Source organism: Oncorhynchus nerka, linkage group LG14 (assembly GCF_034236695.1).
Source record: "Oncorhynchus nerka isolate Pitt River linkage group LG14, Oner_Uvic_2.0, whole genome shotgun sequence".
Lineage (NCBI taxonomy): Eukaryota > Metazoa > Chordata > Actinopteri > Salmoniformes > Salmonidae > Oncorhynchus > Oncorhynchus nerka.
In genome coordinates, this window is record NC_088409.1 from 80,523,909 (window position 1) to 80,551,732 (window position 27,824).

The 27,824-nt window shown below is 44.8% G+C and overlaps 1 protein-coding gene across 1 annotated transcript in view; it reads left to right on the plus strand.

Annotated features, from left to right (window-relative positions):
* LOC115141954 (chloride channel protein 2-like) overlaps positions 1-27,824 on the plus strand; it is a 167,447-nt gene that overhangs the window by 12,303 nt on the left and 127,320 nt on the right. The window contains 2 exon segments of the mRNA XM_029681382.2: positions 18,264-18,356; positions 18,359-18,461. Coding sequence (XP_029537242.2) covers positions 18,264-18,356; positions 18,359-18,461 — 196 coding nt within the window.

Genomic DNA, 27,824 nt, shown 5'->3' on the forward strand with positions numbered 1-27,824 from the left:
TAGCCCTCGGAATATGTGAAACATTCACTCCCAGACAAGATGTTTGTGTGTGTACTTGTATACTGTGACTGCATGTGCGCTGCGCTAAACCTCTGAGAGGTTGAGCTCCATTGATCTCCTGCTGTCCTCATTAGATGTGTATTAATCCTCTGAGCCAGTCGTCTCTGCAGACCACAATCCAACTCCATTACCACTGCTAGGCAAATGAGTTGGAAAAGAGTTGAGTCCTGTTCTTTGAAGCCAGTCTCGTTTGTGTATATGAAATATCAAACTGTTGCCCCGACAAGTTTACTTTTTTGCAAACAAACCCAGGAGGGACATCATAACGTGCTCTATTTGAGAGACGTCCGAGAGGCTTTTGACCGCCAGTATTACTTAGAACAAGCATGTAGGCTACTGTATTATAAGAAATTATTTACGTATCGAGTCAGCTATGAAATGCCATTCTAATTTACATAGACAATATACTGTGGTGCAACGATCAAGCCGCTATCTGCCTGATCTCTTGCAGTGCAAACACTTGTATGGAGAAGTCGACCCTAAGCAAGTATCTTATATGGTATAATTATAATATTAATTGGCCATCAAAAGGTTGCAATAGTAAACTCAACACCCTAGGGGAAAACAAGCTACAACTCCAGCTAAGTTCGCAAGTAGGAGCACAAACATTTATTTGGCTGTATAGTGCCACACATTTAGCTAGTGGTGCGTGTGGATCTATTAGCTGTTTGGTGGGCAGCTAAATTAGATATAGCTAGCTACCTTGCTAAATGGCTTTACATACCAATAGACGGCATACCAGTAGGTTTCATGATTGGCACTGTCCACCGCAGCATGGCACTAGTGGTCCAGCTAATAAATAAATATATACTGTATACAGTTGAAGTTGAAAGTTTACATACACTTAGATTGGAGTCATTAAATCTCGTTTTTTAACCACTCTACAAATTTCTTGTTAACAAACTATAGTTTTGGCAAGTCGGTTAGGACATCTACTTTGTGCATGACACAAGTAATTTTTCCAACAATTGTTTACAGACTGATTATTTCACTTCTAATTCACTGTATCACATTTCCAGTGGGTCAGAAGTGTACATACACTAAGTTGACTGTGCATTTAAACAGCTTGGAAAATTCCAGAAAATTACGTCATGGCTTTAGAAGCTTCTGATAGGCTAATTGACATCATTTGAGTAAATTGGAGGTGTACCTGTGGATGTATTTCAAGGCCTACCTTCAAACTCAGTGCCTCTTTGCTTGACATCATGGGAAAATCAAAAGAAATCAGCCAAGACCTCAGCAAAATAATTGTAGACCTCCTCACGTCTGGTTCATCCTTGTGAGCAATTTCCAAAGGCCTGAAGGTACCACGTTCATCTGTACAAACAATAGTACGCAAGTATAAACACCATGGGACCATGCAGCCGTCATACCGCTCAGGAAGGAGACTCGTTCTGTCTCCTAGAGATGAACGTACTTTGGTGCGAAAAGTGCAAATCAATCCCAGAACAACAGCAAAGGACCATGTGACGATGCTGTAGGAAAAAGGTACAAAAGTATCTATATCCACAGTAAAACGAGTTCTATATCAACATGACCTGAAAGGCCGCTCAGCAAGGAAGAAGCCACTGCTCCAAAACCGCCATAAAAAAGCCGGTTTGCAACTACACATGGGGACTAAGATCGTACTTTTGGAGAAATATCCTCTGGTCTGATGAAACGAAAATAGAACTGTTTGGCCATAATGACTGTTATGTTTTGGAGGAAAAAGTGGGAGGATTGCAAGCTGAAGAACACCATCCCAACCGTGAAGCACGCGGGTGGCAGCATCAAGTTGTGGGGGTGCTTTGCTGCAGGAGGGACTGGTGCACTTCACAAAATAGATGGCATCATGAGGAGGAAAATGATGTGGATATATTGAAGCAACATCTCAAGACATGAGTCAGGATGTTAAAGCTTGGTCGCGAATGGGTCTTACAAATGGACAATGACCCCAAGCATAATTCCAAAGTTGTGGCAAAATGGCTTGAGGACAACAATTGACCTCAATTCTATAAACAATTTGTGGGCAGAACTGAAAAAGGATCCAACAAGCCTGACTCAAATACACCAGCTCTGTCAGGAGGATTGGGCCAAAATTCACCCAACCTATTGTGGGAAGCATGTCGAAGGCTACCCGAAACATTTGACTCAAGTTAAACAATTTAAAGGCAATGCTACCAAATACTAATTGAGTGTATGTAAACTTCTGACCCACGAGGAATGTGTTGAAATAATTTAAAGCTGAATTAAATCGTTCTCCCTACTATTATTCTGACCTTTCACATTCTTAAAATAAAGTCCCAACTGACCTACGACGGGTCATTTTTTTACTAGAATTAAATGTCAGGAATTGTGAAAAACGGAGTTTTTAAATGTATTTGGATTGTGTGTGTGAATTGCCATTAACTCAAGCTAGCAACTTTAACAGACTCACCGGTGTTTTCAAATCTGCCGTCATCAGCTGACGGCCAGCCAGTAGCCAATATATGAACCATGACCGCATTCATTTGGCTGCTGAATGACACTTAAAAAAAAAAAATCTGTATCACTCAACTCTCATTTGTAATGAGAGGGTTATAGATGGGCCTATTTGTATTGTTGATGTGTTGCTGTAGTTGTGGATGGATCTTGCACAAGAACTTATCAGTAACATGCATAATAATTACCTGGAGAAATCTGACTGGCAATTTGTAAACAAAGCTACTGTATGGATAAAAATATATTTTATCACTTTGAAGTAACACATGGCAAATTTAAGCTTTCATTTATCCATTTGAATGCTTTATTCTATCAATTTTGAGTCAGTTGCGGGCTGGGCTGGGCTAGCCTGACTAATCACATCTGAGAAGGCCTGCACCACAGGTGGATGTCCTGGGAAACAGTCTGTGTATGTGCGCGCTGTAGAGTATGTCAGAAGACGTTATGGCAGACAGCAGGGGTTTGATGAAATGTGCTTATGAGGTAGTCTTGGTGTGTGTTCAGCATTAAGGTTGTGTCAACTATGTTCTCTGAGGTAAGATTTAGGATACGTCTATGACGTGTGACTGTCATGATGTTACGGTTATCTCTGAAAGTGTATGTAAAGCCCAGTATCCAGCAGTGAGTTCTCTCTTATGTAATATGTGTCTGTGCAGATACCCCATGCTGCTGGAGTCATGTTATGATTGCCTGCATGAGCGACCACAGCTGGTGAACTCTGATCCCCAGGCCCACCCCTACAGTTGCCCTTTAGAACAGATCTACCACAGCTGGTGAACTCTGATCCCCAGGCCCACCCCTACAGTTGCCCTTTAGAACAGATCTACCACAGCTGGTGAACTCTGATCCCCAGGCCCCACCCCTACAGTTGCCCTTTAGAACAGATCTACCACAGCTGGTGAACTCTGATCCCCAGGCCCACAGATCCCTACAGGCCCCACCCCTTGCCCTTTAGAACAGATCTACCACAGCTGGTGAACTCTGATCCCCAGGCCCCACCCCTACAGTTGCCCTTTAGAACAGATCTACCACAGCTGGTGAACTCTGATCCCCAGGCCCACCCCTACAGTTGCCCTTTAGAACAGATCTACCACAGCTGGTGAACTCTGATCCCCAGGCCCACCCCTACAGTTGCCCTTTAGAACAGATCTACCACAGCTGGTGAACTCTGATCCCCAGGCCCCCCACCCCTACAGTTGCCCTTTAGAACAGATCTACCACAGCTGGTGAACTCTGATCCCCAGGCCCACCCCTGTTGCCCTTTAGAACAGATCCCCAGGCCTGATCCCCAGGCCCCTACAGTTGCCCTTTAGAACAGATCTACCACAGCTGGTGAACTCTGATCCCCAGGCCCACCCCTACAGTTGCCCTTTAGAACAGATCTACCACAGCTGGTGAACTCTGATCCCCAGGCCCACCCCCTACAGTTGCCCTTTAGAACAGATCTACCACAGCTGGTGAACTCTGATCCCCAGGCCCCACCCCTACAGTTGCCCTTTAGAACAGATCTACCACAGCTGGTGAACTCTGATCCCCAGGCCCCACCCCTACAGTTGCCCTTTAGAACAGATCTACCACAGCTGGTGAACTCTGCTGGTGATCCCCAGGCCCACCCCTACAGTTGCCCTTTAGAACAGATCTACCACAGCTGGTGAACTCTGATCCCCAGGCCCCACCCCTACAGTTGCCCTTTAGAACAGATCTACCACAGCTGGTGAACTCTGATCCCCAGGCCCCACCCCTACAGTTGCCCTTTAGAACAGATCTACCACAGCTGGTGAACTCTGATCCCCAGGCCCCACCCCTACAGTTGCCCTTTAGAACAGATCTACCACAGCTGGTGAACTCTGATCCCCAGGCCCACCCCTACAGTTGCCCTTTAGAGCAGATCTACCACAGATGTAAACATTCACCATTTATAAATGGAGCCATAAAACTGGCCATTTTTTCCAGTGTCTAGGTAACTTCATCCTACACCAGACCCCACTGCCTGGCTGAAGGCCTGCTATTGTGAGAGAAGCCAGCTCTCTAATCCAGTAGAAAAACTCCTCATTCATTTCTCAGCTTTCTCTCCCCTAGCCACGTACCCCAGCCCTGTGTCTGTCTCTGATCTATAGTAAGGTTAGAGGGCATTTATTAAGATAAGGACCAAACTGGGTGTGGAGGGATGCTTGCTGATGGCTGCAAGTTTACACACATACACTTTCGCTACGGTTGATTGGATATTCTTAGGCTTTATTCCATTACAGATATTGATACAGGCCTCTCTGGCACCATGCATTAACCCTCCTCTCTCTCTGTCATGCCCCCCTACTCATCCCATGTCCTCTTCCCCCTCTCAGTAGGTATTGCCACAGCTGTAGGCTCAGTCAGTCAGTGTTGAGGCTGCTGTGGACAGACTGTCCTGTTCTCTACTGCACTGCAACCCTTGGAATGCTGCTGACACTCAGCTTTGTGTGTGATTCCCTGCTGGTACAGAGTGGTGCCGTGCTGATGCCTTACCACTGTGCCACCCTGCACCAGCGAGCACGTGTGTAAGAACAGTGGAACAGTGTAGTCATCTGTCCACACCCTCTCAGTTCTCATTTCCAAGGACAGGGCCTTTGTCATCTCATTCCTACTTTGTCTAAGTTCAACATTAGGTAGGTAGGTAGAGACCCACTACATCAGTTCTTCACAGACCGGTATTGGTGGCAGCCAGACACACTCTCTCTTTCCATGTCTTACTCTCTCGTTCCAGTAATCAGGCTGGCAGCGTCACGTTCGAGCCAGGGGGAGACGACAGGGCTGAGCGAGACCAGACTCGTGTGGTGGTGGTGGGGGGTAGTAAAGAAGCCATACAAATGAAATAATCTATTTTCCTCTGTTTTGTAGTTAGGTTGACAGTGGTGAGGCAGCAGGGCTGTACAGGGGAGGGAACGGTATGCCAGTTTTGTCTATGGAAGTAGTGTTGCACGGTATACTTAAACCTCTGTACTATTTCCATACTAGAACATGAAAAATGTTTCGGTACTAGAATTCTTTGGTACTTCTGTCATGTGTCTCACGTCATATATGGATTGAGAGGATTGAGTCTTTAGTAATTTGTCTGAATCTTCTCGAGCAGGCTAGACAGTAGCTAGACACAACAAGAGCCCCTTTTGAGAAGCAAGCAGGAGGAGAGATAAAATGCCAAAACGTTATGCCTCCACGTCCGCAGCTTGTTGACAAAACTGTCTCCAGAAGCGAATTGTGGGAACACTTTGCTTACGGAGCAGATGAGGGCTAGCCCACCGAAACAACTAAGCAAAAGGTGTTACAAAGCAGTGCACGGGGCGTTTAGTTCCAAAACTACATACAAAAAAATACTTGTTTACACATGACATTTGCACTGTAACGTTAGTCTACTAGGAATTACATTGGAATTATTTTTGAGTGACATTGACATGAACATATATTCGGCATGACTTTCATGCGAACATTATATAATCACAACCCAAAAGTAAGGTGAAATGCACTCACAACTTGACAGAAATATATTTAGAAATATATTTAGAATAGTTTGTTTGTCTGGGCTTGCTAGCAGTGGCCACTAGCAAGCCAGCAGCTCTGGGTAATGAAATGCACTTTGGAAATTGTAGTATGCTGTGTGAAATCCATTGTATTTCTATGGTGTGTAGACTATTGCAATATTGAACCATCAGAAATTAGCTTATTTGTTATTTTGGAACTAATCTATTCATTTAATACATTAATTATGTATCTGTAATGAATGATGAATCATAGGTCTAATGAATGTAATTTGACCCAATATTATGGCCAGAGATTAGCAAATTAACCCAGATATGTATCAAATTACATTTTAAAACAGTTTAGTTGTAATTGTAAAATGTATTTTGTCTGCGCTGAGTCTCAGATATGGTTTTGCATAAGGAAAATTGAAGATATTCTTCTGTTCTTTAATATACAAGATGAAGATATTCTATTTGTTATTTTAGTAGTTCTACCGGTTATCAACATATTGCTCAATGTAAACAAATTAAATAAAGCCCATTCTGGGACTTGAGCTAATAAGCTTTCTTTTTTTGCTGTGGTATCCGGTTTTGTTATTGAGTATCGTTTCGGTTTAGAATATTGTGATCCTAAACCTGGTATCGAAGTCAAAAAGTACAAATCTGGTATCGTGACAACACTGTGGGACTTTCACAAAACCTACAGCACTGGAACAATGCCATACCCAACCCCTCTGTGTGTGTGTGTGTGGTAGTTGGCTGCACTGCCCTAGCAGCCCAGTGGGCAGGTGTGGAGACCTACATCATCAATCACTGATATCCCAGTGTTCACACAGCTGCACTCATTTACTCCCTCTCTCCTCTCTTCCCTTCCTAATGGCAACATTTAACTTCAGCTCACATGGCAAAATGAATTAAAGTTCTGTACATTCTGCCAACTGCTCCAGTCTCTCTCTACATGTCTTTTCATTCCCTTCTCCCCTCTTTCTTTCTAGTCCCATCAACCTGCCACCGTTTTCACCCATACCTCCTGCTGAGCTCTCTTGCTCTCTCTCCCTCCTCTGTCCACCCTTCCTCTACACCTCTCTTCCTCCCATCTCTCACGCCTCCTTTCTGTTCCATTCATCTATCACTGCTCACCACTGTTTTCACACACAAACCTCCTGTCAAGCTAGCCCTTTCCTTTTTTTTTAAACATTTTTTTTAGTCCATCTGTCTTGTCTGTTTGTCCTGCTGTATGCTCATGTTGATGTGGCACACAGAGAGGGGCCCTTGGGTTGGCATGGTACCCTGGCACAAACACCCAAACCTCCCCTCTGGCCCCCTGCGTTCCCCCCTTCTAATGTACACCTCTTAATTTTACATTACCTCTCTCCTATCATCCATCTTTTTTCTCTCTCAATGTACCCACCCACTCTGTCTCTCAATGTACTCCATCCCCTACTCTCTCCCTCTCTTTTTCTCTCTCATTCTACCCCACCCCTTTCTCTCTCTCGTTCCCATGATAACATAGTGATCTGTTTGTTCGTCCAACACTGACTCTGTCGAGTGGGCCTCCCCTCCCTCTTTCACTTTCCTCTTTCTCACTCTTTGTTATTCCTTCTCTCACGTGCTCTGCAGAATCCCATATTTTATTATTTTATTTTGCTTGCTCTTTTTTTCCCTCTCCCTCTCATAGACTTATGCAATCTCTCTCTCTCACACTGTTCTACTCCCTAGGAAATCCTCAACCTGTTATTATGGAGTCATGTTAAGGAAGGTCACTGATAGAGGAAAACACACATCTCAGACTCTCTTTTTCAGACTCCCTTTTCTCTTTCAATATCCCTTTTTCTTTACACTCAGATAAGAGGGCACACTTATCTCTCGTCTGTTTTTTCTTTCACTCAGTCTCACACTCATTTTTGATTTTATTAGGATCTCCATTAGCTGTTGCAAAAGAAGCAACTACTCTTCCTGGGGTCCACACAAAATATGAAACATGACATAATACAGAACATTAATAGACAACTCAAGGACAGAAATGTATATTTTACAGAAGGCACATGTAGCCTACATATCAATACGTACACACAAACTATCTAGGTCAAATAGGAAAGAGGTGTTGTGCTGTTTCTGTTTATTTGAGCAATATGAGATGGAAGGAAATTCCATGCAATAATGGCTTTCTATAATACTGTACTCTTTATTGAATTTATTTTGGATTTCGGGACTGTGAAAAGACCCCTGGTGGAATGTCAGTGTTCTGCCATGGCCAGCGAAGAGCCCGGATCTCAATCCCATTGAGTACGTCTGGGACCTGTTGGATCAGAGGGTGAGGGCTAGGGCCATTCCCCCTAGAAATGTCCGGGAACTTGCAGGTGCCTTGGTGGAAGAGTTGGGTAAGATCTCACAGCAAGAACGGGCAAATCTGGTGCAGTCCATGAGGAGGAGATGCACTGCAGTACTTAATGCAGCTGGTGGCCACACCAGATACTGACTGTTACTTTTGAGTTTGACCCCCCCCCTTTGTTCAGGGAGACATTATTCAATTTCTGTTAGTAACATGTCTGTGGAACTTGTTCAGTTTGTCTCAGTTGTTGAATCTTGTTATGTTCATACAAATATTTACACATGTTAAGTTTGCTGAAAATAAATGCTGTTGACAGTGAGCTGACAATTATTTTTTTGCTGAGTTTATATATATATACACTGCTCAAACAAATAAAGGGAACACTTAAACAACACAATGTAACTCCCAAGTCAATCACACTTCTGTGAAATCAAACTGTCCACTTAGGAATCAACACTGACAATACATTTCACATGCTGTTGTGCAAATGGAATAGACAACAGGTGGAAATTATAGGCAATTAGCAAGACACCCCCAATAAAGGAGTGGTTCTGCAGGTGGTGACCACAGACCACTTCTCAGTTCCTATGCTTCCTGGCTGATGTTTTGGTCACCTTCCGGAGACACCTGAAACCCCACCTCTTTAAGGAATACCTAGGATAGGATAAAGTAATCCTTCTCCCCCCCCCTTAAAAGACCTAGATGCACTATTGTAAAGTGGCTGTTCCACTGGATGTCATAAGGTGAAAGCACCAATTTGTAAGTCGCTCTGGATAAGAGCGTCTGCTAAATGACTTAAATGTAAATGTAAATGTAATGCTGGCGGGGCTTTCACTAGTGGTAGCATGAGACGGAGTCTACAACACACACAAGTGGCTCAGGTAGTGCAGCTCATCCAGGATGGCACATCAATGCGAGCTGTGGCAAGAAGGTTTGCTGTATCTGTCAGCGTAGTGTCCAGTGCATGGAGGCGCTACCAGGAGACAGGCCAGTACATCAGGAGACGTGGAGGAGGCCGTAGGAGGGCAACAACCCAGCAGCAGGACCGCTACCTCCGCCTTTGTGCAAGGAGGAGCAGGAGGAGCACTGCCAGAGCCCTGCAAAATTACCTCCAGCAGGCCACAAATGTGCATGTGTCAGCTCAAACGGTCAGAAACATACCACCCTCATGGAGTCTGAGGGCCCGACGTCCACCGGTGGGGGTTGTGCTTACAGCCCAACACCGTGCAGGATGTTTGGCATTTGCCAGAGAACACCAAGATTGACAAATTCGCCACTGGTGACCTGTGCTCTTCACAGATGAAAGCAAGTTCACACTGAGCACACGTGACAGAGTCTGGAGATGCCGTGGAGAAGGTTCTGCTGACTGCAACATCCTCCAGAATGACCGGTTTGGCGGTGGGTCAGTCATGGTGTGGGGTGGCATTTCTTTGGGGGGCCGCACAGCCCTCCATGTGCTCGCCAGAGATGGCCTGACTGCCATTAGGTACCGAGATGAGATCCTCAGACCCCTTGTGAGACCATATGCTGGTGCGATTGGCCCTGGGTTCCTCCTAGTGCAAGACAATGCTAGACCTCATGTGGCTGGAGTGTGTCAGCAGTTCCTGCAAGAGGAAGGCATTGATGTTATGGACTGGGCCTCCCGTTCCCCAGACCTGAATCCAATTGAGCACATCTGGGACATCATGTCTCGCTCCATCCACCAACCCATGTTGCACCACAGACTGTTCAGGAGTTGGAGGATGCTTTAGTCCAGGTCTGGGAGGAGATCCCTCAGGAGACTGTCCGCCACCTCATCAGGAGCATGCCCAGGCGTTGTAGGGAGGTCATACAGGCACGTGGAGGCCACACACACTACTGAGCCTCATTTTGACTTGTTTTAAGGACATTACATCAAAGTTGGATCAGCCAGTTTTCCATTTTAATTTTGATTGTGACTCCAAATCCAGACCTCCATGGGTTGATAAATTTGATTTCCATTGATAATTTTTGTGATTTTGTTGTCAGCACATTCAACTATGTAAAGAAAAAAGTATTTAATAAGAATATTTCATTCATGCAGATCTAGGATGTGTTATTTTAGTGTTCCCTTTATTTTTTTGAGCAGTGTATATACATACACACACAGAACGCTCTGCTCTGTGACCTTAGCTGTAGAGGGAGAAAAGGTGGTTTATTCTGTCACTTTGTGTTACTGTCACACACACTCCACTTGAGCGCGGCCTAAGACACCTAACTCTGGCACGACAGAATCTCTGTTTTCACTATTACTCGCTTACTCACACGAACACACGCACTGATTCTTTCTAGGATACACACTCGCTCTTTCTGTCTCCCGCTTTTCCTTGCATTTATATATATATATATATCACACACAGTTGAAGTCAGAAGTTTACATACACCTTTGCCAAATACATTTAAACTCAGTTTTTCACAATTCCTGACATTTAATCCTTGTAAAAATTCCTTGCTTTAGGTCAGTTAGGATCACCACTTTATTGTAAGAATGTGAAATGCCAGAATAATAGTTGAGGGATTTATTTCAGCTTTCATTTCTTTCATCACATTCCCAGTGGGTCAGAAGATTACATACACTCAATTAGTATTTAGTAGCATTGCCTTTAAATTGCAATGCAGCACTCAATGCAGCTGGTAGCTGCACCAGTTACTGTCACTTTTGACCCCCCCACCCCTTTGTTCAGGGACACATTATTCCATTTCTGTTAGTGACATGTCTGTGGAACTTATTCAGTTTGTCTCAGTTGTTGAATCTTGTTATGTTCATGCAAATATTTACACATGTTAAAACCTCTTAGGGAGGCTGCGAATTTTCGCAGCTTTTTGTTAAAAATCGCGCAACATTTCAGCGCCCTGCTACTCATGCCAGGAATATAGTATATGCATATGATTAGTATGTGTGGATAGAAAACACTCAGACGTTTCTAAAACTGGTTAAATCACGGCTGTGACTATAACAGAACGTGCGTTTCATCGAAAAGTGCAGGAAAATCTGATCACTGAAAATGGAAAAATATATCCATGCGCCACTTCAACCAATTGTTAAAAGTGACCCACATTAAATGGGGCCGAGGTTGCAATACCTACAGCTTCCACACGATGTCAACAGTTTTGTCATTTGTCTCGGATTTGTTTCTTGGTCAAACCGAAACAAGGCAGCCGGTTTCTTCCGGTCTCCGACAGGATGTTTTGGTTGAGAAATATCCGGACATGATTTCAAGACGTGGAGCTATAGAATATACATCGCCCCGTGATCATTTTGATCGCTTATTAACGTTTACTAATACCTAAAGTTGCATTACAAAAGTATTTCGAAGTGTTTTGTGAAAGTTTATCGTCAACTTTTTTAATTTAAAAAAATGACGTTGCGTTTTAAAACGTTTTTTTCCTGGATCACACACTTTTCATAGATCGATATTTAGGGTATATATGGACCGATTTAATCGAAAAAAAGACCCAAATAAATGTTTATGGGACATCTAGGAGTGCCAAGAAAGAAGCTCGTCAAAGGTAATGAATGTTTTATATTTTATTTCTGCGTTTTGGGTAGCGCCGGCTACCGCAAAATCTGTCGTGTTAGGTGACGTTGCAGTATTTTGGGGGTACATGCTATCAGATAATAGCTTCTCATGCTTTCGCCGAAAAGCATTTTACAAATCGGACTTGGTGGATAGATTCACAACGAGTGTAGCTTTAATTCACTACCTTGAATGTGTATTTTAATGAAAGTTTGAGTTTTATCAAAAACTATAGGTGGCGCTCTGAAATTCCGCTGAGTGATGTTCCTGCATGGGAACAGTATTCTGCGTCATCCTTAAGAAGTTTTAAGTTTGCTGAAAATAAATGCAGTTGACAGTGAGAGGGCATTTCTTTTTTGCTGAGTTTATTTATATCAGCCCTATGATTACAATGAAGAGCAAGACGTGCCATTCTGATCTGGGCCAGCTGAAGCTTAACTAGGTATTTCCTTGCAGCACTCGACCATATGACTGGACAATAATCAAGATAAGACCAAACTCTATTCTGCAGAACTTGCTTTGTGTGGTGTCATAAAAGCAGAGCATTTATTACGGACAGACTTCTCCCCATCTTTACAACCATTGAATCTATATGTTTTGACCATGACAGTTTACAATCTAAGGTAATGCCAAGTAAATTAGTCTCCTCAACGTGTTCAACAGCCACATCATTCATTACCAGATTCAGCTGAGGTCTAGGACTCAGGGAATGATTTGTTCCAAATATAATGCTCTTAGTTTTAGAGATGTTCAGGACCAGTTTATTACTGGCCACACATTCCAAAATTGACTGCAACTCCTTGTTAAAGGTTTCAGTGACTTCATTACCTGTAGTTGCTGATGCGTATATGGTTGAATCATCAGCATACATGGAAACACAGGCTTTGTTTAATGCCAGTGGCAGGTCATTGGTAAAAATAGAGAAGAGTAGAGTGCCTAGAGAGCTGCCTTGTGGTACGCCACACTTTACATTTGACATTAGAGAAGCTTCCATTAAAGAATGCCATATTGTGGATTCAGAGCTGAGGTTGAAAATCCATAAACAAGTTTTTTTTCAATAACGGGTTATGGTCAATAATTTCAAAAATCTGCACTGAATTCTAACAGTACAGCTCCCACAATCTTATCAATTTCTTTCAACCAATCATCAGTAATTTGTGTCAGTGCAGTACACATTGAGTGCCCTTCTCTATAAGTATGCTGAAAGTCTGTTCATTTGTTTACATAGAAATAGCATTGTATTTGGTCAATCACATTTGTTTCCCAAAAGTTTGCTAAGAGCTTATAGGTCTGCTGTTAGAACCAGTAAAGGCCACTTTTTAAAATGTATTTTTAATTGAACCATTATTTAACTAGGCAAGTCAGTAAAGAACAAATTGTTATGTACAATGATGGCCTACCAAAAGGCCTCCTGTGGGGATGGGGACTGGGATTAAAAATGTAAAATATAAGACAAAACACACATCACGACAAGAGACAGCACTACATAAAGAGAGCCCTAAGACGACAACACAGCATGGCAGCAACACATGACAATAGTAGAACCAAAAAACATGAGCTGGAGCATACCCAGAAAAATTATTTTGTGTGGAGGTGCTGACTAACGGTGAATAAACTATCAAAATAATGAGTCGCGCACACTTATATAAACTCCCAGTAATTTACTGGGTATTTACCAATGTTTCGGCATCACTGTGACTTCTTCAGGGTAATGCCAAGAATACTTGAACCAGGTTGTGTAGACAAATAGTACAATTAGTGCAACTAATTTTTTTTTTTCCTGAGCGCCGTCTCAGATTATTGCATAGTTTGCTTTTTCCGTTAAGTTAAAAAAAAATTTGACACAGTGGTTGCATTAAGGCTTTACCTTGCATTGTTATTGGAGCCACAAACCAAAGGGGGTCATAAAGACTATTCACTGTGGACAGGATGCCTCTCCGTGTAAAAGGCTTCTCCTTGTGGGACACCTGGAATGAGAAGCTGTCGGTTTCCAGATTCCAGGAAAGTCCCAGACTGTTGAAAGGGGAGAGGATCCACTGCTAGGTCCAGATCTTTTAAGTATTTTGCAAGGTCCTCCATAGGGAAGGCTTCCATAACTGTTTTGCTATTGGATGCAATTTTGTGTAGTTTCATGTTGGACTCTGCCAACATTGCTTGTGTTTTTCTTAGAATGTTGATAGCTTCTTCTGTAGTAGCTACTGATTTCAACATCGACATAGAAGTTCCTCACTACATATTGCTTGGGTTCTGACCCGTGTTCCTTCTCAACCTGTAGCGCTGCTCGTCTCATGCAGTAGATGGCTACGGCTGGTGAGGGGCTGTTCCCAAATTCATGGACTTTTATCCTGTACTCAGAAACATAACTATCTAGGTTGTTGTCTTCATACCAGAGAAACCTTAACCTCTTTGGGCTGACATCCCGTTAACGGAATAATATTATAACAGCTAGTGAAAGTGCAGGGCGCCAAATTCAAAACATCAAAAATCTCATTAAAATTTCTCAAACATACATGTATCTCATACCATTTTAAAGGCAATCTTGTTGTTAATCCCACCACAGTATCCGATTTCAAATATGATTTGGAGCAAAAGCACCACAACGATTGTTAGGTCACCACCAAACGACAATAAAGACTGCTCTCTTTGGCTGGAAAAAATGGCTGTCACAAAAAGAACAAATAGAGAGAAAATTCATCACTGACCTTTGATCTTCATCAGATGACACTCATAGGACTTCATGTTACACAATACATGTATGTTTTGTTTGATAAAGTTCAGATTTATCAAAATATGAGTTTACATTGGCGCATTACATTCACTAGTTCCAAAAACATCCAGTGATTTTGCATAGCCACATCATTCAACATAAATAATCATTATAAATGTTGATGATAATACAAGTTATACACATGGAATTATAGATATACCTCTCCTTAATACAACCGCTGTGTCTGATTTCAAGAACTTTACGGAATAAGCAAACCATGCAATAATCTGAGACGGCGCTCAGAAAAATAGTCAAAATAGCCGCCATGTTGGCGTCAACATAAACAAGAAATTACATGATAAATATTCCCTTACCTTTGATCTTCATCAGAAAGCGCTCCAGGAATCCCAGGTCCACAATAAATGTTTGTTTTGTTCGATAATGTCCGTTATTTATGTCCAAATACCTCCTTTTGTTAGCTCGTTTGGTATACAAATCCAAACGCTCATTCTGGTCAGTGTTACGTCGGACAAAAACTTCAAAAAGTTATATTACAGGTCGAAGAAACATTTCAAACTAAGTACCGAATCAATCATTAGGATGTTTTTAACATATAGCTTCAATAAAGTTCCAACCAGAGTATTCCTTTGTGTCTTGATGAGCAATGGAACGCAAGTGGATACCATGAGGAATGCGCGTGATCAGAAAATGGCTGACTGCCAGTCACCTGATACATTCAGTCCCACAACACAGTAGAAGTCTCATTCAAATTTCTATAGACTGTTGACATCTAGGGGAAGCCCTAGGAAGTGCAACATCATTAATATCTCAAGGGGATTTCAATGGGAACTGTGGTGAATACATACCAAGCTCAGATTTCTCACTTCCTGTTTTGATTTCTCCTCAGGATTTTGCCTGCCATATGAGTTATGTTATACTCACAGACATCATTCACACAGTTTTAGAAACTTTAGTGTTTGCCATCCAATACTAATAATAATATGCATATATTAGCAACTGAGACTGAGCAGGCTGTTTACTTTGGGCAACTTATTCATCCAAGCTTCTCAATACTGCCCCCCAGCCATAAGAAGTTAATGACTCCAATCTAAGTGTATGTAAACTTCTGACTTCAACTGTATGTGTGCATATTAGACTGGTGAACTGGTACTGAGTGTCTGTGTAAATCAGGAAATGTGTGTATGCTACATAAATGCCTTGTGATAAATGCTGATTCCAGCATTGTGGACTGCTGAGAGTGGTATCTGTGATGTGACTGGTCAGTCAGTCTCGCTGGGGGTGGGGTGAAGTTTCCAACAGGTACAGATCTAGGATCAGTTTCCCGCCCCCAGTCCTTACCTTTACCAAAATTGACCCTTATCAAAACTGACCAAAGAAGCATCTAGGGGCAATTTCACACTACTCCGTCATTCAAGTCAGTCAGGTTACAGTCCTTTGTGTTTTCTACTAAGGTCTGGATGCTAGCTGTTTCCTGTCTGCAGGAGATGCTACTTCCTGGTGTGTGTGTGTGTGTGTGTGTGTGGTACTTAAGTAAAGATACTTTTAGGTACTAAAGTAGTTTTTTTGGTTACTATTTTTACTTTTGAGAACTTACTCCACTATATTCCTAAAGAAAAGAATGTACTTTTTCTCCATACATTTTCCCTGACACCTAAAAGTACTCGTTACATTTAGAATGTTCAAGCAGGACAGAATAATGGCACGTATCAATATAACACATTGTCATCCCTACTGCCTCTGATCTGGCGGACAAACAAATACTGTGTTTGTAAATTATGTATTTAATTTTTATTTTACCAGGAAGGGCTCGTTGAGATTTGAAATCTCTTTTTCAAGAGTGTCCTGGCCAAGATAGGTAGCACCATGTCATTACACAATTACAGACCGACAACATGAAAAACTACACGTAATCAAATAAAAAAAACAGCATTCACAAGAGTATAACAAAATCATATAACAGCAAATTAAAAACATTGACAGGTCAGGGAATTAGCCTCAAAATCCTCCATCAATGATTTAAAAACAATTGGGAGTTCTTCCAGATGAAAAGTATACATTACTATCTGTCCTTAAGCCAGTTGTTCTGGCTGATACAGTCCTATACACTGTAGATGGAGTCAGTTGTTCTGGCTGATGCAGTCCTATACACTGTAGATGGGGTCAGTTGTTCTGGCTGATACAGTCCTATACACTGTAGATGGGGTCAGTTGTTCTGGCTGATACAGTCCTATACACTGTAGATGGGGTCAGTTGTTCTGGCTGATACAGTCCTATACACTGTAGATGGGGTCAGTTGTTCTGGCTGATACAGTCCTATACACTGTAGATGGGGTCAGTTGTTCTGGCTGATGCAGTCCTATACACTGTAGATGGGGTCAGTTGTTCTGGCTGATGCAGTCCTATACACTGTAGATGGGGTCAGTTGTTCTGGCTGATGCAGTCCTATACACTGTAGATAGGGTCAGTTGTTCTGGCTGATGCAGTCCTATACACTGTAGATAGGGTCAGTTGTTCTGGCTGATGCAGTCCTATACACTGTAGATAGGGTCAGTTGTTCTGGCTGATGCAGTCCTATACACTGTAGATAGGGTCAGTTGTTCTGGCTGATGCAGTCCTATACACTGTAGATAGGGTCAGTTGTTCTGGCTGATGCAGTCCTATACACTGTAGATAGGGTCAGTTGTTCTGGCTGATGCAGTCCTATACACTGTAGATAGGGTCAGTTGTTCTGGCTGATGCAGTCCTATACACTGTAGATAGGGTCAGTTGTTCTGGCTGATGCAGTCCTATACACTGTAGATAGGGTCAGTTGTTCTGGCTGATGCAGTCCTATACACTGTAGATAGGGTCAGTTGTTCTGGCTGATGCAGTCCTATACACTGTAGATAGGGTCAGTTGTTCTGGCTGATGCAGTCCTATACACTGTAGATGGGGTCAGTTGTTCTGGCTGATGCAGTCCTATACACTGTAGATGTGGTCAGTTGTTCTGGCTGATACAGTACTATACATGGACCATATACATAGACCATACTTAGACTGCCATTGAAATGTGCCATTGGGACCCATTCATTCAACAAGATGTCTAGAAATGTCCTCTACAGTATGTGTAAGTAAACTAGTGTTATAGTAGGTAGGGTTGTCTAGTGTGAGAACCAGTCCTTGCTCTAAGTACATGGCATGTTTTGTATATGTTTGTGTCACACAGGAGGCTGCTGAGGGGAGGACGGTTCATAATAATGGCTGGAATAGAGTGAATGGAATGGTATCAACCACATGGAAACCATGTATTTGATGTGTTCGCTTCCGTTTCAGCCATTATTAGCCTGTCTGTTACCTACTGCTCTCCCTTAACCCTGTCTGTGTGTTCTTCCAGATGTATGGTCGCTACACACAGGAGTTGGTACTGCTCTCCTTTAACCCTGTCTGTGTGTTCTTCCAGATGTATGGTCGCTACACACAGGAGTTTCTTCCAGATGGTACTGGAGTTGGTACTCTCCCTTAACCCTGTCTGTGTGTTCTTCCAGATGTATGGTCGCTACACACAGGAGTTGGTACTGCTCTCCCTTAACCCTGTCTGTGTGTTCTTCCAGATGTATGGTCGCTACACACAGGAGTTGGTACTGCTCTCCCTTAACCCTGTCTGTGTGTTCTTCCAGATGTATGGTCGCTACACACAGGAGTTGGGGGCTCTCCCTTATGCTGTGTGTTCTTCCAAAGAAGAGTCTGCAGCTCGCCTGAGGTGGAGGGGGTCTGTGTTGATGTAGGTCGCTCGGTCAGAGAACGCTCTCCCTTAACGTCTGTGTGTTCTCTGGAACTTTTGGAGTACGACAGGAGCCGCTGTGCCAAGTTTCGCAGTGAGTACTGACCAATACTGACCACTCCAGCTGGACTGTAACTGTATTCTCTGACCAGGTGTCTGTGTCTCTGTCACACTGTGCTTTGTTACTGTGAAACAAGCCTCGCATCAAGTCAACTTTCCCAGATACCATGTAGTTATATTGTTACACTCCAGTTTATTTATGTTTGTATTGAAGGAGGGATTTGGGAGGGAGAGTTTTGGAGTGTTTGTACAGTTTGTGTGTGTGGTGTGTTTGCATGTGAGGTTGTGTAAGCCACATCATTCCATTTACTGTTGATGTTGATAATAGTGATTATGAATGGGTGTGTGTGTGTGTGTGTGTGTGGTGTGTTTGCATGTGAGGTTGTGTAAGCCACATCATTCCATTTACTGTTGATGTTGATAATAGTGATTATGAATGGGTGTGTGTGTGTGTGTGGTGTGTTTGCATGTGAGGTTGTGTGTGTGTGGTGTGTTTGCATGTGAGGTTGTGTAAGCACATCATTCCATTTACTGTTGATGTTGATAATAGTGATTATGAATGGGTGTGTGTAATAGGTGTGTGTGTGTGTGTGGTGTGTTTGCATGTGTGGTGTGTTTGCATGTGAGGTTGTGTAAGCCACATCATTCCATTTACTGTTGATGTTGATAATAGTGATTATGAATGGGTGTGTGTGTGTGTGTGTGTTTGTGGTGTGTTTGCATGTGAGGTTGTGTAAGCCACATCATTCCATTTACTGTTGCTGTTGATAATAGTGATTATGAATGGGTGTGTGTTTGTGGTGTGCTTGCACGTGAGGTTGTGTAAGCCACATCATTCCATTTACTGTTGATGTTGATAATAGTGATTATGAATGGGTGTGTGTTTGCATGTGAGGTTGTGTAAGCCACATCATTCCATTTACTGTTGCTGTTGATAATAGTGATTATGAATGGGTGTGTGTGTGTGTGGTGTTTGTGGTGTGTTTGCATGTGAGGTTGTGTAAGCCACATCATTCCATTTACTGTTGATGTTGATAATAGTGATTATGAATGTGTGACTGAAAGGAACATCTCCACAGTGTACAGGGACACGATTTGTACTGGGACACCAGGCTCGACACCAGTCTAAATGCAGCAGGGGTAGTCAACCGGAGGTACTGCCGTGGGTCTGCAAAAATACTTTATATAGAACAAAAATACTAATGCAACATTCAATGATTTTACAGAGATGCAGTTCATATAAGGAAATCAGTCAATTGAAATATATTAATTCGGCCCTAATCTATGGATTTCACATGACTGGGCAGGGGCGCAGCCATGGGTGGGCCTGGTAGGGAATAGGCCCACCCACTTGGGAGCCAGGCCCACACACTGGGGAGCCAGGCCCTGCCAATCAGAATTATTTTTCTACACAAAAGGGCTTTATTACAGACCGAAATACTCCTCAGTTTTATCAGCTCTCTGGGTTGCTGGTCTCCGATGATCCCGGATGTCGAGGTCCTGGGCTGAAGTGGATTCACGTGGTCTGTAGTTGTGAGGCCGGTTGGATGTACTGCCAAATTCTCTAAAACAACTTTTGGAGATAATTTCTCTTCCATAAGCCAACATCAAATTCTCTGGCAACAACTCTGGTGGACATTCCTAGTGTCACCATACCAATTGCATGCTCCCTCAAAACTTGAAACATCAAAGGCATTGTGTGAAAAACCTGCACATTTTAGTGGCCTTTTATTGTGCCCAGCACAAGGTGCACTTGTGTAATGATCATGCTGTTTAATCAGCTTCTTGATATGCCACACCTTTCAGGAGGATGGATTGTACATGATTTGGAAAGGCGCACACACCTTCTATATAAGGTCCCACAGTTGACAATGCATGTCAGAGCAAATACCAAGCCATGAGGTTGAAGAAATTGTCTTTAGAGATCCAAGACAGGATTGTGAGGCACAGATCTGGGGAAGGGTACCAAAAGATGTCTGCAGCATTGAAAGTCCCCAAGAACACAGTGGCCTCCATCAATCTTATATGGAAGGAGTTTGGAATCACCTAGACTCTTCCTAGAACTGACCTCCCGGTCAAACTGAGACATCGGGAGAGAATGGTCTTAGTCAGGGAGGTGACCAAGAACCCGATGGTAACTCTGACAGTGCTCCAGAGTTCCTCTGTGGAAATGGGAGAACGTTCCAGAAGGACAACCAACTCCGCAGCACTCCACCAATCAGGCCTTTATGGTAGTGGCCAGACGGAATCCACTCATCAGGAAAAGGCACATGACAGCCCGCTTGGAGTTTGCCAAAAGGCACCGAACGGACTCTCAAACCATGATAAACAAGATTCTCTGGTCTGATAAAACCAACATTAAATTCTTTGGCCTGAATGCCAAGAGTCACGCCTGGAGGAAACTTTGCACTATCCCTACGGTAAAGCATGGTAGTGGTAGCATCATGCTGTGAGGAAGTTTTTCAGCAGCAGGGACTGGGAGACGAGTCAGGATCGAGGCAAAGATGAGCAGAGCGAAGTACAGAGATCCTTCATCAAAAACCGCTCAGGACCTCAGACTGGGGCGAAGGTTCACCTTCCAACAGGACAACGACCCTAAGCACACAGCCAAGACAACGCAGAAGTGGCTTCGGGACAAGTCTCTGAAAGTCCTTCAGTGGCCCAGCAAGAGCCCGGACTTGAACCAATCTAACATCTCTGGAGACCTGAAAATAGCTGTGCAGCGACGCTCCCCATCCAACCTGACAGAGCTTGAGAGAATCTGCAGAGAAGAATGGGAGAAACTCCCCAAATACAGGTACCCAAATACAGGTGTTCCAAGCTTGTAGCGTCATACCCAAGAAAACTCGAGGTTGTAATCACTGCCAAAGGTGCTTCAGCAAAGTACTGATTTAAGGGTCTGAATGTGATGTATACAATATACAAGTCGGAAGTTTACTTACACTTAGGTTGGAGTCATTAAAACTTGTTTTTCAACCACTCCACAAACTATAGTTTTGTCAAGTCGGTTAGGACATCTACTTTTTTCATGACACAAGTAATTTTTCCAACAATTGTTTACATAGAATGAATTTTAAGTGAAATTATCTGTATCGCAATTCCAGTGGGACAGAAGTTTACATGCACTAAGTTGACTGTGCCTTTAAACAGCTTGGAAAATTCCAGAAAATTATGTCATGGCTTTAGAAGCTTCTGACAGGCTAATTAACATTATTTGAGTCAACTGGAGGTGTACCTGTGGATGCATTTCAAGGCCTACCTTCAAACTCAGTGCCTCTGTGCTTGATATCATGGGAAAATCAAAAGAAATCAGCCAAGACCTCAGAAAAAAATTGTAGACCTCCACAAGTCTGGTTCATCCCTGGGAGCATTTTCCAAATGCCTGAAGGTACCACGTTCATCTATACAAACAATAGTACGCAAGTATAAACACCATGGGTCCACGCAGCTGTCATCCCGCCCAGGAAGGAGACATGTTCTGTCTCCTCAAAATTTAACATACTTTGGTGTGAAAAGTGCAAATCAATCCCAGAACAAAAGGACCTTGTGAAGATGCTGGAGGAAACCGGTACAAAAGTATCTATATCCCAGTAAAAAAGAGTCCTATAGCAACATAACTTGAAAGGCTGCTCAGCAAGGGAGAAGCCACCTCTCCAAAACCGCTGTAAAAGAGCCAGACTACTGTTTGCAACTGCACATGGGGACAAAGATCGTACTTTTTGGAGAAATGTCCTCTGGTCTGATGAAACAAAAATAGAACTGTTTGGCCATAATGACCATCGTTATGTTTGGAGGAAAAAGGGGGAGGCTTGCAAGCAGAAGAACACCATCCCAACTGTGAAGCACAGGGGTGGCAGCATCATGTTGTGGGGGTGCTTTGCTGCAGGAGGGTCTGGTGCACTTCACAAGATAGATGACATCACAAGGATATATTGAAGCAACATGTCAAATTTAAAGATTGGTCACAAATGTCTTCCAAATGGACAATGACCCCAAGCATACTTCCAAAGTTGTGGCAAAATGGCTTAAGGACAACAAAGTCAAGGTATTGGAGTGGCCATCACAAAGCCCTGACCTCAATCCTATACAAAATGTGTTGGCAGAACTCAAGAAGCGTGTGTGAGCAAGGATCCTACAAACCTGACTCAGTTACACCAGCTTTGTCAGGAGGATTGGGCCAAAATTCACTCAACTTATTGTGAGAATCTTGTGGAAGGCTACCCAAACTATTTGATCCAAGTTAAACAATTTAAAGGCAATGCTACCAAATACTAATTGATTGTAATGTAAACGTCTGACCCACTGGAAATGTGTTGAAAGAAAGAAATGCTGAACTAAATCACTCTCTCTACTATTATTCTGACATTTCACATTCTTAAAATAAAGTGGTGATCCTAACTGACTTAAGACAGGGAATTTGTACTAGGATTAAATGTCAGGAATTGTGTAACTGAGTTTAAATGTATTTGGCTAAGGTGTATGTAAACTTCCCACTTCAACTGTATATGTTGCTCATTGATTTCCTCCTGGTAAATGAAGCTGAATTTTGTGGCAGTGTCTCTATCCCCTCATCACACTTCCAGCCTATCACTCTTGGGAGGTGTGTGTGTGTGTGTGTGTGTGTGTGTGTGTTCAATTTGAGCTGTGGTTATGGGCCTCTGTATTTGCAACAGCTTTATACAGATAGGCAATTACGCACACGCACACACACACACACAATATCTAGAGGAGAACGTTTGGTAATGCCATTAGCAGAATGGATCATCTCTTCAGATCACACTGAACACCTATCAATAGAATGATACTTATATATGGCTCATTTTACAAGTACATTCTGTCACACAAAGTGAGTCTCTCTATAGAAAATGATAACCAAAGTGGAATGGGTGCTTTTGCATAGATATCCCAGCAGGGGGAACAGTTGAGCTCTAGGACGATATAAGATGGGGCTGAAATACAGAGCAGGAGGATGGTGATTGGAACCCTTGATTGAAAAAGAGAAACGGAGAGAGTACAGGAGAGAGGGAGAGTGAGGCTGAATTACACAGACTGGCTCTGTTACCGTGGTGTTGCATTACCAGGGAGACGGGGTGAAATCTCAACCACAGAGGTTTGGTTACGCTAGCTAGGATCATCTACGGTCAGCAATGCTGGGGACAGTCAGGATGGGAGCGCGCGCACAATTCTCTGGGTTCTCCCTCTCTTGTCAATATTAATTGATTCTGTCTAGTTTTGCTAAACTAAAGTTTTATTCTGATATTTTGTAGGTGTAATAAAACATGATTGGAGGCCCTCCATCCACTCCAGACTGAGGTTGTGATGTAGTGGTTACACAGCTACACGAAATATACAAAGTATGTAGACACCCTTTTAATTGAGGGGATTTGGCTATTTCAGCCACACCCGTTGCTGACAGGTGTAGAAAATCGAGCACACCGCCATGCAATCTCCATAGACAAACATTTAGTAGTAGAATTGCCTTACTGAAGAGCTCAGTGGCATTCAATGTGGCACCGTCATCCAACAAGTCAGTATGTCAAATTTACTTTTGGTCATGTAGTGTATGTTTGGTGTGTGTGTGAAACAGTGGATTGTTGTGTAATGAATTCTGTTAAGAGCTCAGTCATAAGAACAGGCATGAAATATTCAGTGACAAGGGTCCACTGGAGTAGCCGTCACAACACACACAGAGTCAAACTTTCACTCTCTCTTTCACACACACGCGCACACACACACACACACACACACAGATTTTCCAGGTGGAACAGTGGGGTCTCATGCTGTGGGGGTTTGGGGGTGGGGGGGTCACAGGTACCCCAGGGCTGTCTGTCTGTAGCCCAGTTGTGGGAATGACAGGCCTCAGTGTTCTGTCACTCAATCCTGCTGTCACTCAAACCTATTGATGTCGAGTCCCCAAGAGGGTACATCGTCCTAGGACACACACACAGCCGATCTGATCTAATTTCAGAGAAATTACACTGACACTCCTTTCCTCCATTCTCTTTCTCTATACATCTCCTTCCCCCTCTGGCTCTCTCTCTCTGCCCCCTCTGGCTCTCTCTCTCTCTCTCTCTGTCTCTCTCTGCCCTCTCTGTCTCTCTCTGCCCTCTCTGTCTCTCTCTCTCTCTCTCTCTCTCTCTCTCTCTCTCTCTCTCTCTGCCCCCTCTGGCTCTCTCTGGCTCTCTCTGGCTCTCTCTGGCTCTCTCTGGCTCTCTCTGGCTCGCTCTCTCTGCCCTCTCGCTCGCTCTCTCTGCCCTCTCGCTCGCTCTCTCTGCCCTCTCGCTCGCTCTCTCTGCCCCCGCTCGCTCGCTCTCTCTGCCCCCGCTCGCTCGCTCTCTCTGCCCCCGCTCGCTCGCTCTCTCTGCCCCCGCTCGCTCGCTCTCTCTGCCCCCGCTCGCTCGCTCTCTCTGCCCCCGCTCGCTCGCTCTCTCTCTGCCCCCTCTCTCGCTCGCTCTCTCTGCCCCCGCTCGCTCTCTCTCTCTCTGCCCCCCCCTCGCTCGCTCTCTCTCGCTCTCTCTCTCTCTGCCCCCGCTCGTCGCTCTCTCTCTCTCTCTCTCTGCCCCTCTCTCTCTCTCTCTCTCTCTCTCTCTCTGCCCTCTCTCTCTCTCTCTGCCCTCTCTCTCTCTCTGCCCTCTCTCTCTCTCTCTCTCTCTCTCTCTCTCTCTGCCCTCTCTCTCTCTCTGCCTCTCTCTCTCTCTCTCTCTCTCTCTGCCCTCTCTCTCTCTCTGCCCCCTCTCGCTCGCTCTCTCTCTCTGCCCCCTCTCGCTCGCTCTCTCTCTCTGCCCCTCTCGCTCTCTCTCTCCGCTCCCTCTCTCTCTCTGCCCCCCTCTCGCTCGCTCTCTCTCTCTCCGCCCCCCCTCTCGCTCGCTCTCTCCGCCCCCTCTCGCTCGCTCTCTCCGCCCCCTCTCGCTCGCTCTCTCCGCCCCCCTCTCGCTCGTTCTCTCCGCCCCCTCTCGCTCGTTCTCTCCGCCCGCAGGCTCTCGCTCGCTCTCTCCCCTCTCTCTCCCCGCAGGCTCTCGCTCGCTCTCCCCGCAGGCCCCCCTCTCTCCCGCAGGCTCTCGCTCGCTCGCTCTCTCCCCGCAGGCTCTCGCTCGCTCGCTCTCTCCCCGCAGGCTCTCGCTCGCTCGCTCTCTCCCCGCAGGCTCTCGCTCGCTCGCTCTCTCCCGCAGGCTCTCGCTCGCTCGCTCTCCCCGCAGGCTCTCGCTCGCTCGCTCTCTCCCCGCAGGCTCTCGCTCGCTCGCTCTCCCCGCAGGCTCTCGCTCGCTCGCTCTCCCCCCGCAGGCTCTCGCTCGTTCGCTCTCTCCCCTCTCGTTCGCTCTCTCCCCTCTCGTTCGCTCTCTCCCCTCTCGTTCGCTCTCTCCCCTCTCGTTCGCTCTCTCCCCTCTCGTTCGCTCTCTCCCCTCTCGTTCGCTCTCGCCCCTCTCGTTCGCTCTCGCCCCTCTCGTTCGCTCTCTCTCGTTCGCTCTCGCCCCTCTCGTTCGCTCTCTCTCGTTCGCTCTCGTTCCTCTCGTTCGCTCTCTCTCGTTCGCTCTCGCCCCTCTCGTTCGCTCTCTCTCGTTCGCTCTCGTTCGCTCTCGTTCGCTCTCTCTCGTTCGTTCGCTCTCTCTCGTTCGCTCTCTCTCGTTCGCTCTCGCCCCTCTCGTTCGCTCTCGTTCGCTCTCTCTCGTTCGCTCTCGCCCCTCTCGTTCGCTCTCGTTCCTTCGCTCTCGTTCGCTCTCTCTCGTTCGCTCTCGTTCGCTCTCTCTCGTTCGCTCTCGTTCGCTCTCTCTCGTTCGCTCTCGCCCCTCTCGTTCGCTCTCGTTCGTTCGCTCTCGTTCGCTCTCTCTCGTTCGCTCTCGCCCCTCTCGTTCGCTCTCGTTCGTTCGCTCTCGTTCGCTCTCTCTCGTTCGCTCTCGCCCCTCTCGTTCGCTCTCTCTCGTTCGCCCTCTCTCCCCGCTCGCTCGCTCTCTCTCCCCGCTCTCACGCTCTCTCTCTCCCCTCCCAGCTCTCTCTCTCCTAGCTGGCTCTTTCGCTCTCGCCCCCGTCCCGCTCATTCGTTCTCGCTCCCCTCCCCCTGGCTCTTGTTCCCCTCTAGCTCGCACTCTCCCCCTTTGCTCGCTCGCTCCCCCCTTCGCTCGCTACCCACTACGCGCTCTCTCTGCCCTCTCGCTCCCCCTTCTCGCTCTCCGCCCCCCTCTCTTCTCTCGCCCTCCTCTCAGCTCTTGGCTCTGTGTTGGGTATATTCATAGATCCCAGCTGTCCACCTGCTCCACTCTCAGTGCTCAGGGGGGTTCAGTATGTTATTTAATTGGTTCCAAGAAGACGCACACACACACGTTTTTCCCTGCAACAGGTGTGAAGTCAGTAGGAGCGCAGCAAGGCGCCACACGTCACCATGGATAATAGCTGGCACCAGGCGACCATCTGTCATCATCCATCCTCCCTCAGTCCACCTCTTACCATCCTTTGTTGCATCGTCTCTCTTTGTCTGTCCTCTTTTTCTCTCCTTCTCTGGTCCCTCTCCTCTGGGTGGTATGGTGACAGGCATTCTGGGATAGACAGGCTAGTGAAGAGGCTGATGGGGCCAGGCAGGAGATGACAAATGGGTTGTCATGGGAACAAATAGATGACATGGATGGGCTGCTGTCACTTGTGGCACCGCCTGTATCACCATGCCAACCCCAGATGGACTATGGCTGTTTCCTCTCCCCTCTCATCAGCCAGAACACAACCTGCCTTTTCCCTGCATTTATTCCACTCTTTCTCTCACTCTCTCTACCGTCTCCTGTTTTCCACTTGGACCACGAGTCTTTTCTCCGCTCTGTGATATAGAAATTCAGAGGCAGTATGTGTGTGAGTGTGAGCCAGGTCCAACATTTTTTTTTACCCCACTGTATAAATATTAGCAAAAATAATTCATACAAATACTATTATTGTATACTAATACAATTGAGATGTATTTTTTTAACAAAGTAGTAAAATTAAATGTAAAAAAAGATATGGGTCAAAATGATTGGCACCCCTGTTTTCAATACCTCACCTTGTGAGGATAACGGCACTCAGCCTTTTTCTAAGAGGTTTCATTAGACAGGCACCCCTGTTTTCAATACCTCACCTTGTGAGGATAACGGCACTCAGCCTTTTTCTAAAAGGTTTTATGAGATTGGAGAACACATTGGAAGGGATCTTAGACTAGTCCCCCATACAGAATCCTTCCTGATCCTTGATATTCTTCGTCTGCGTGTATGGACTCCCCTCTTCAAGTCAAACCACATGTTTTCAAGTCCAGAGATTGAAATGGAAATGTTGTTTTCTGTTTTTTTCTGAAACATTTCTTTGGATTTTGATTTGTGCTTGTTGTAATTGTCTTGCTGGAAGATCCACTTGTAGCCAAGTTTCAGCCTCATGGTTTCAGCCA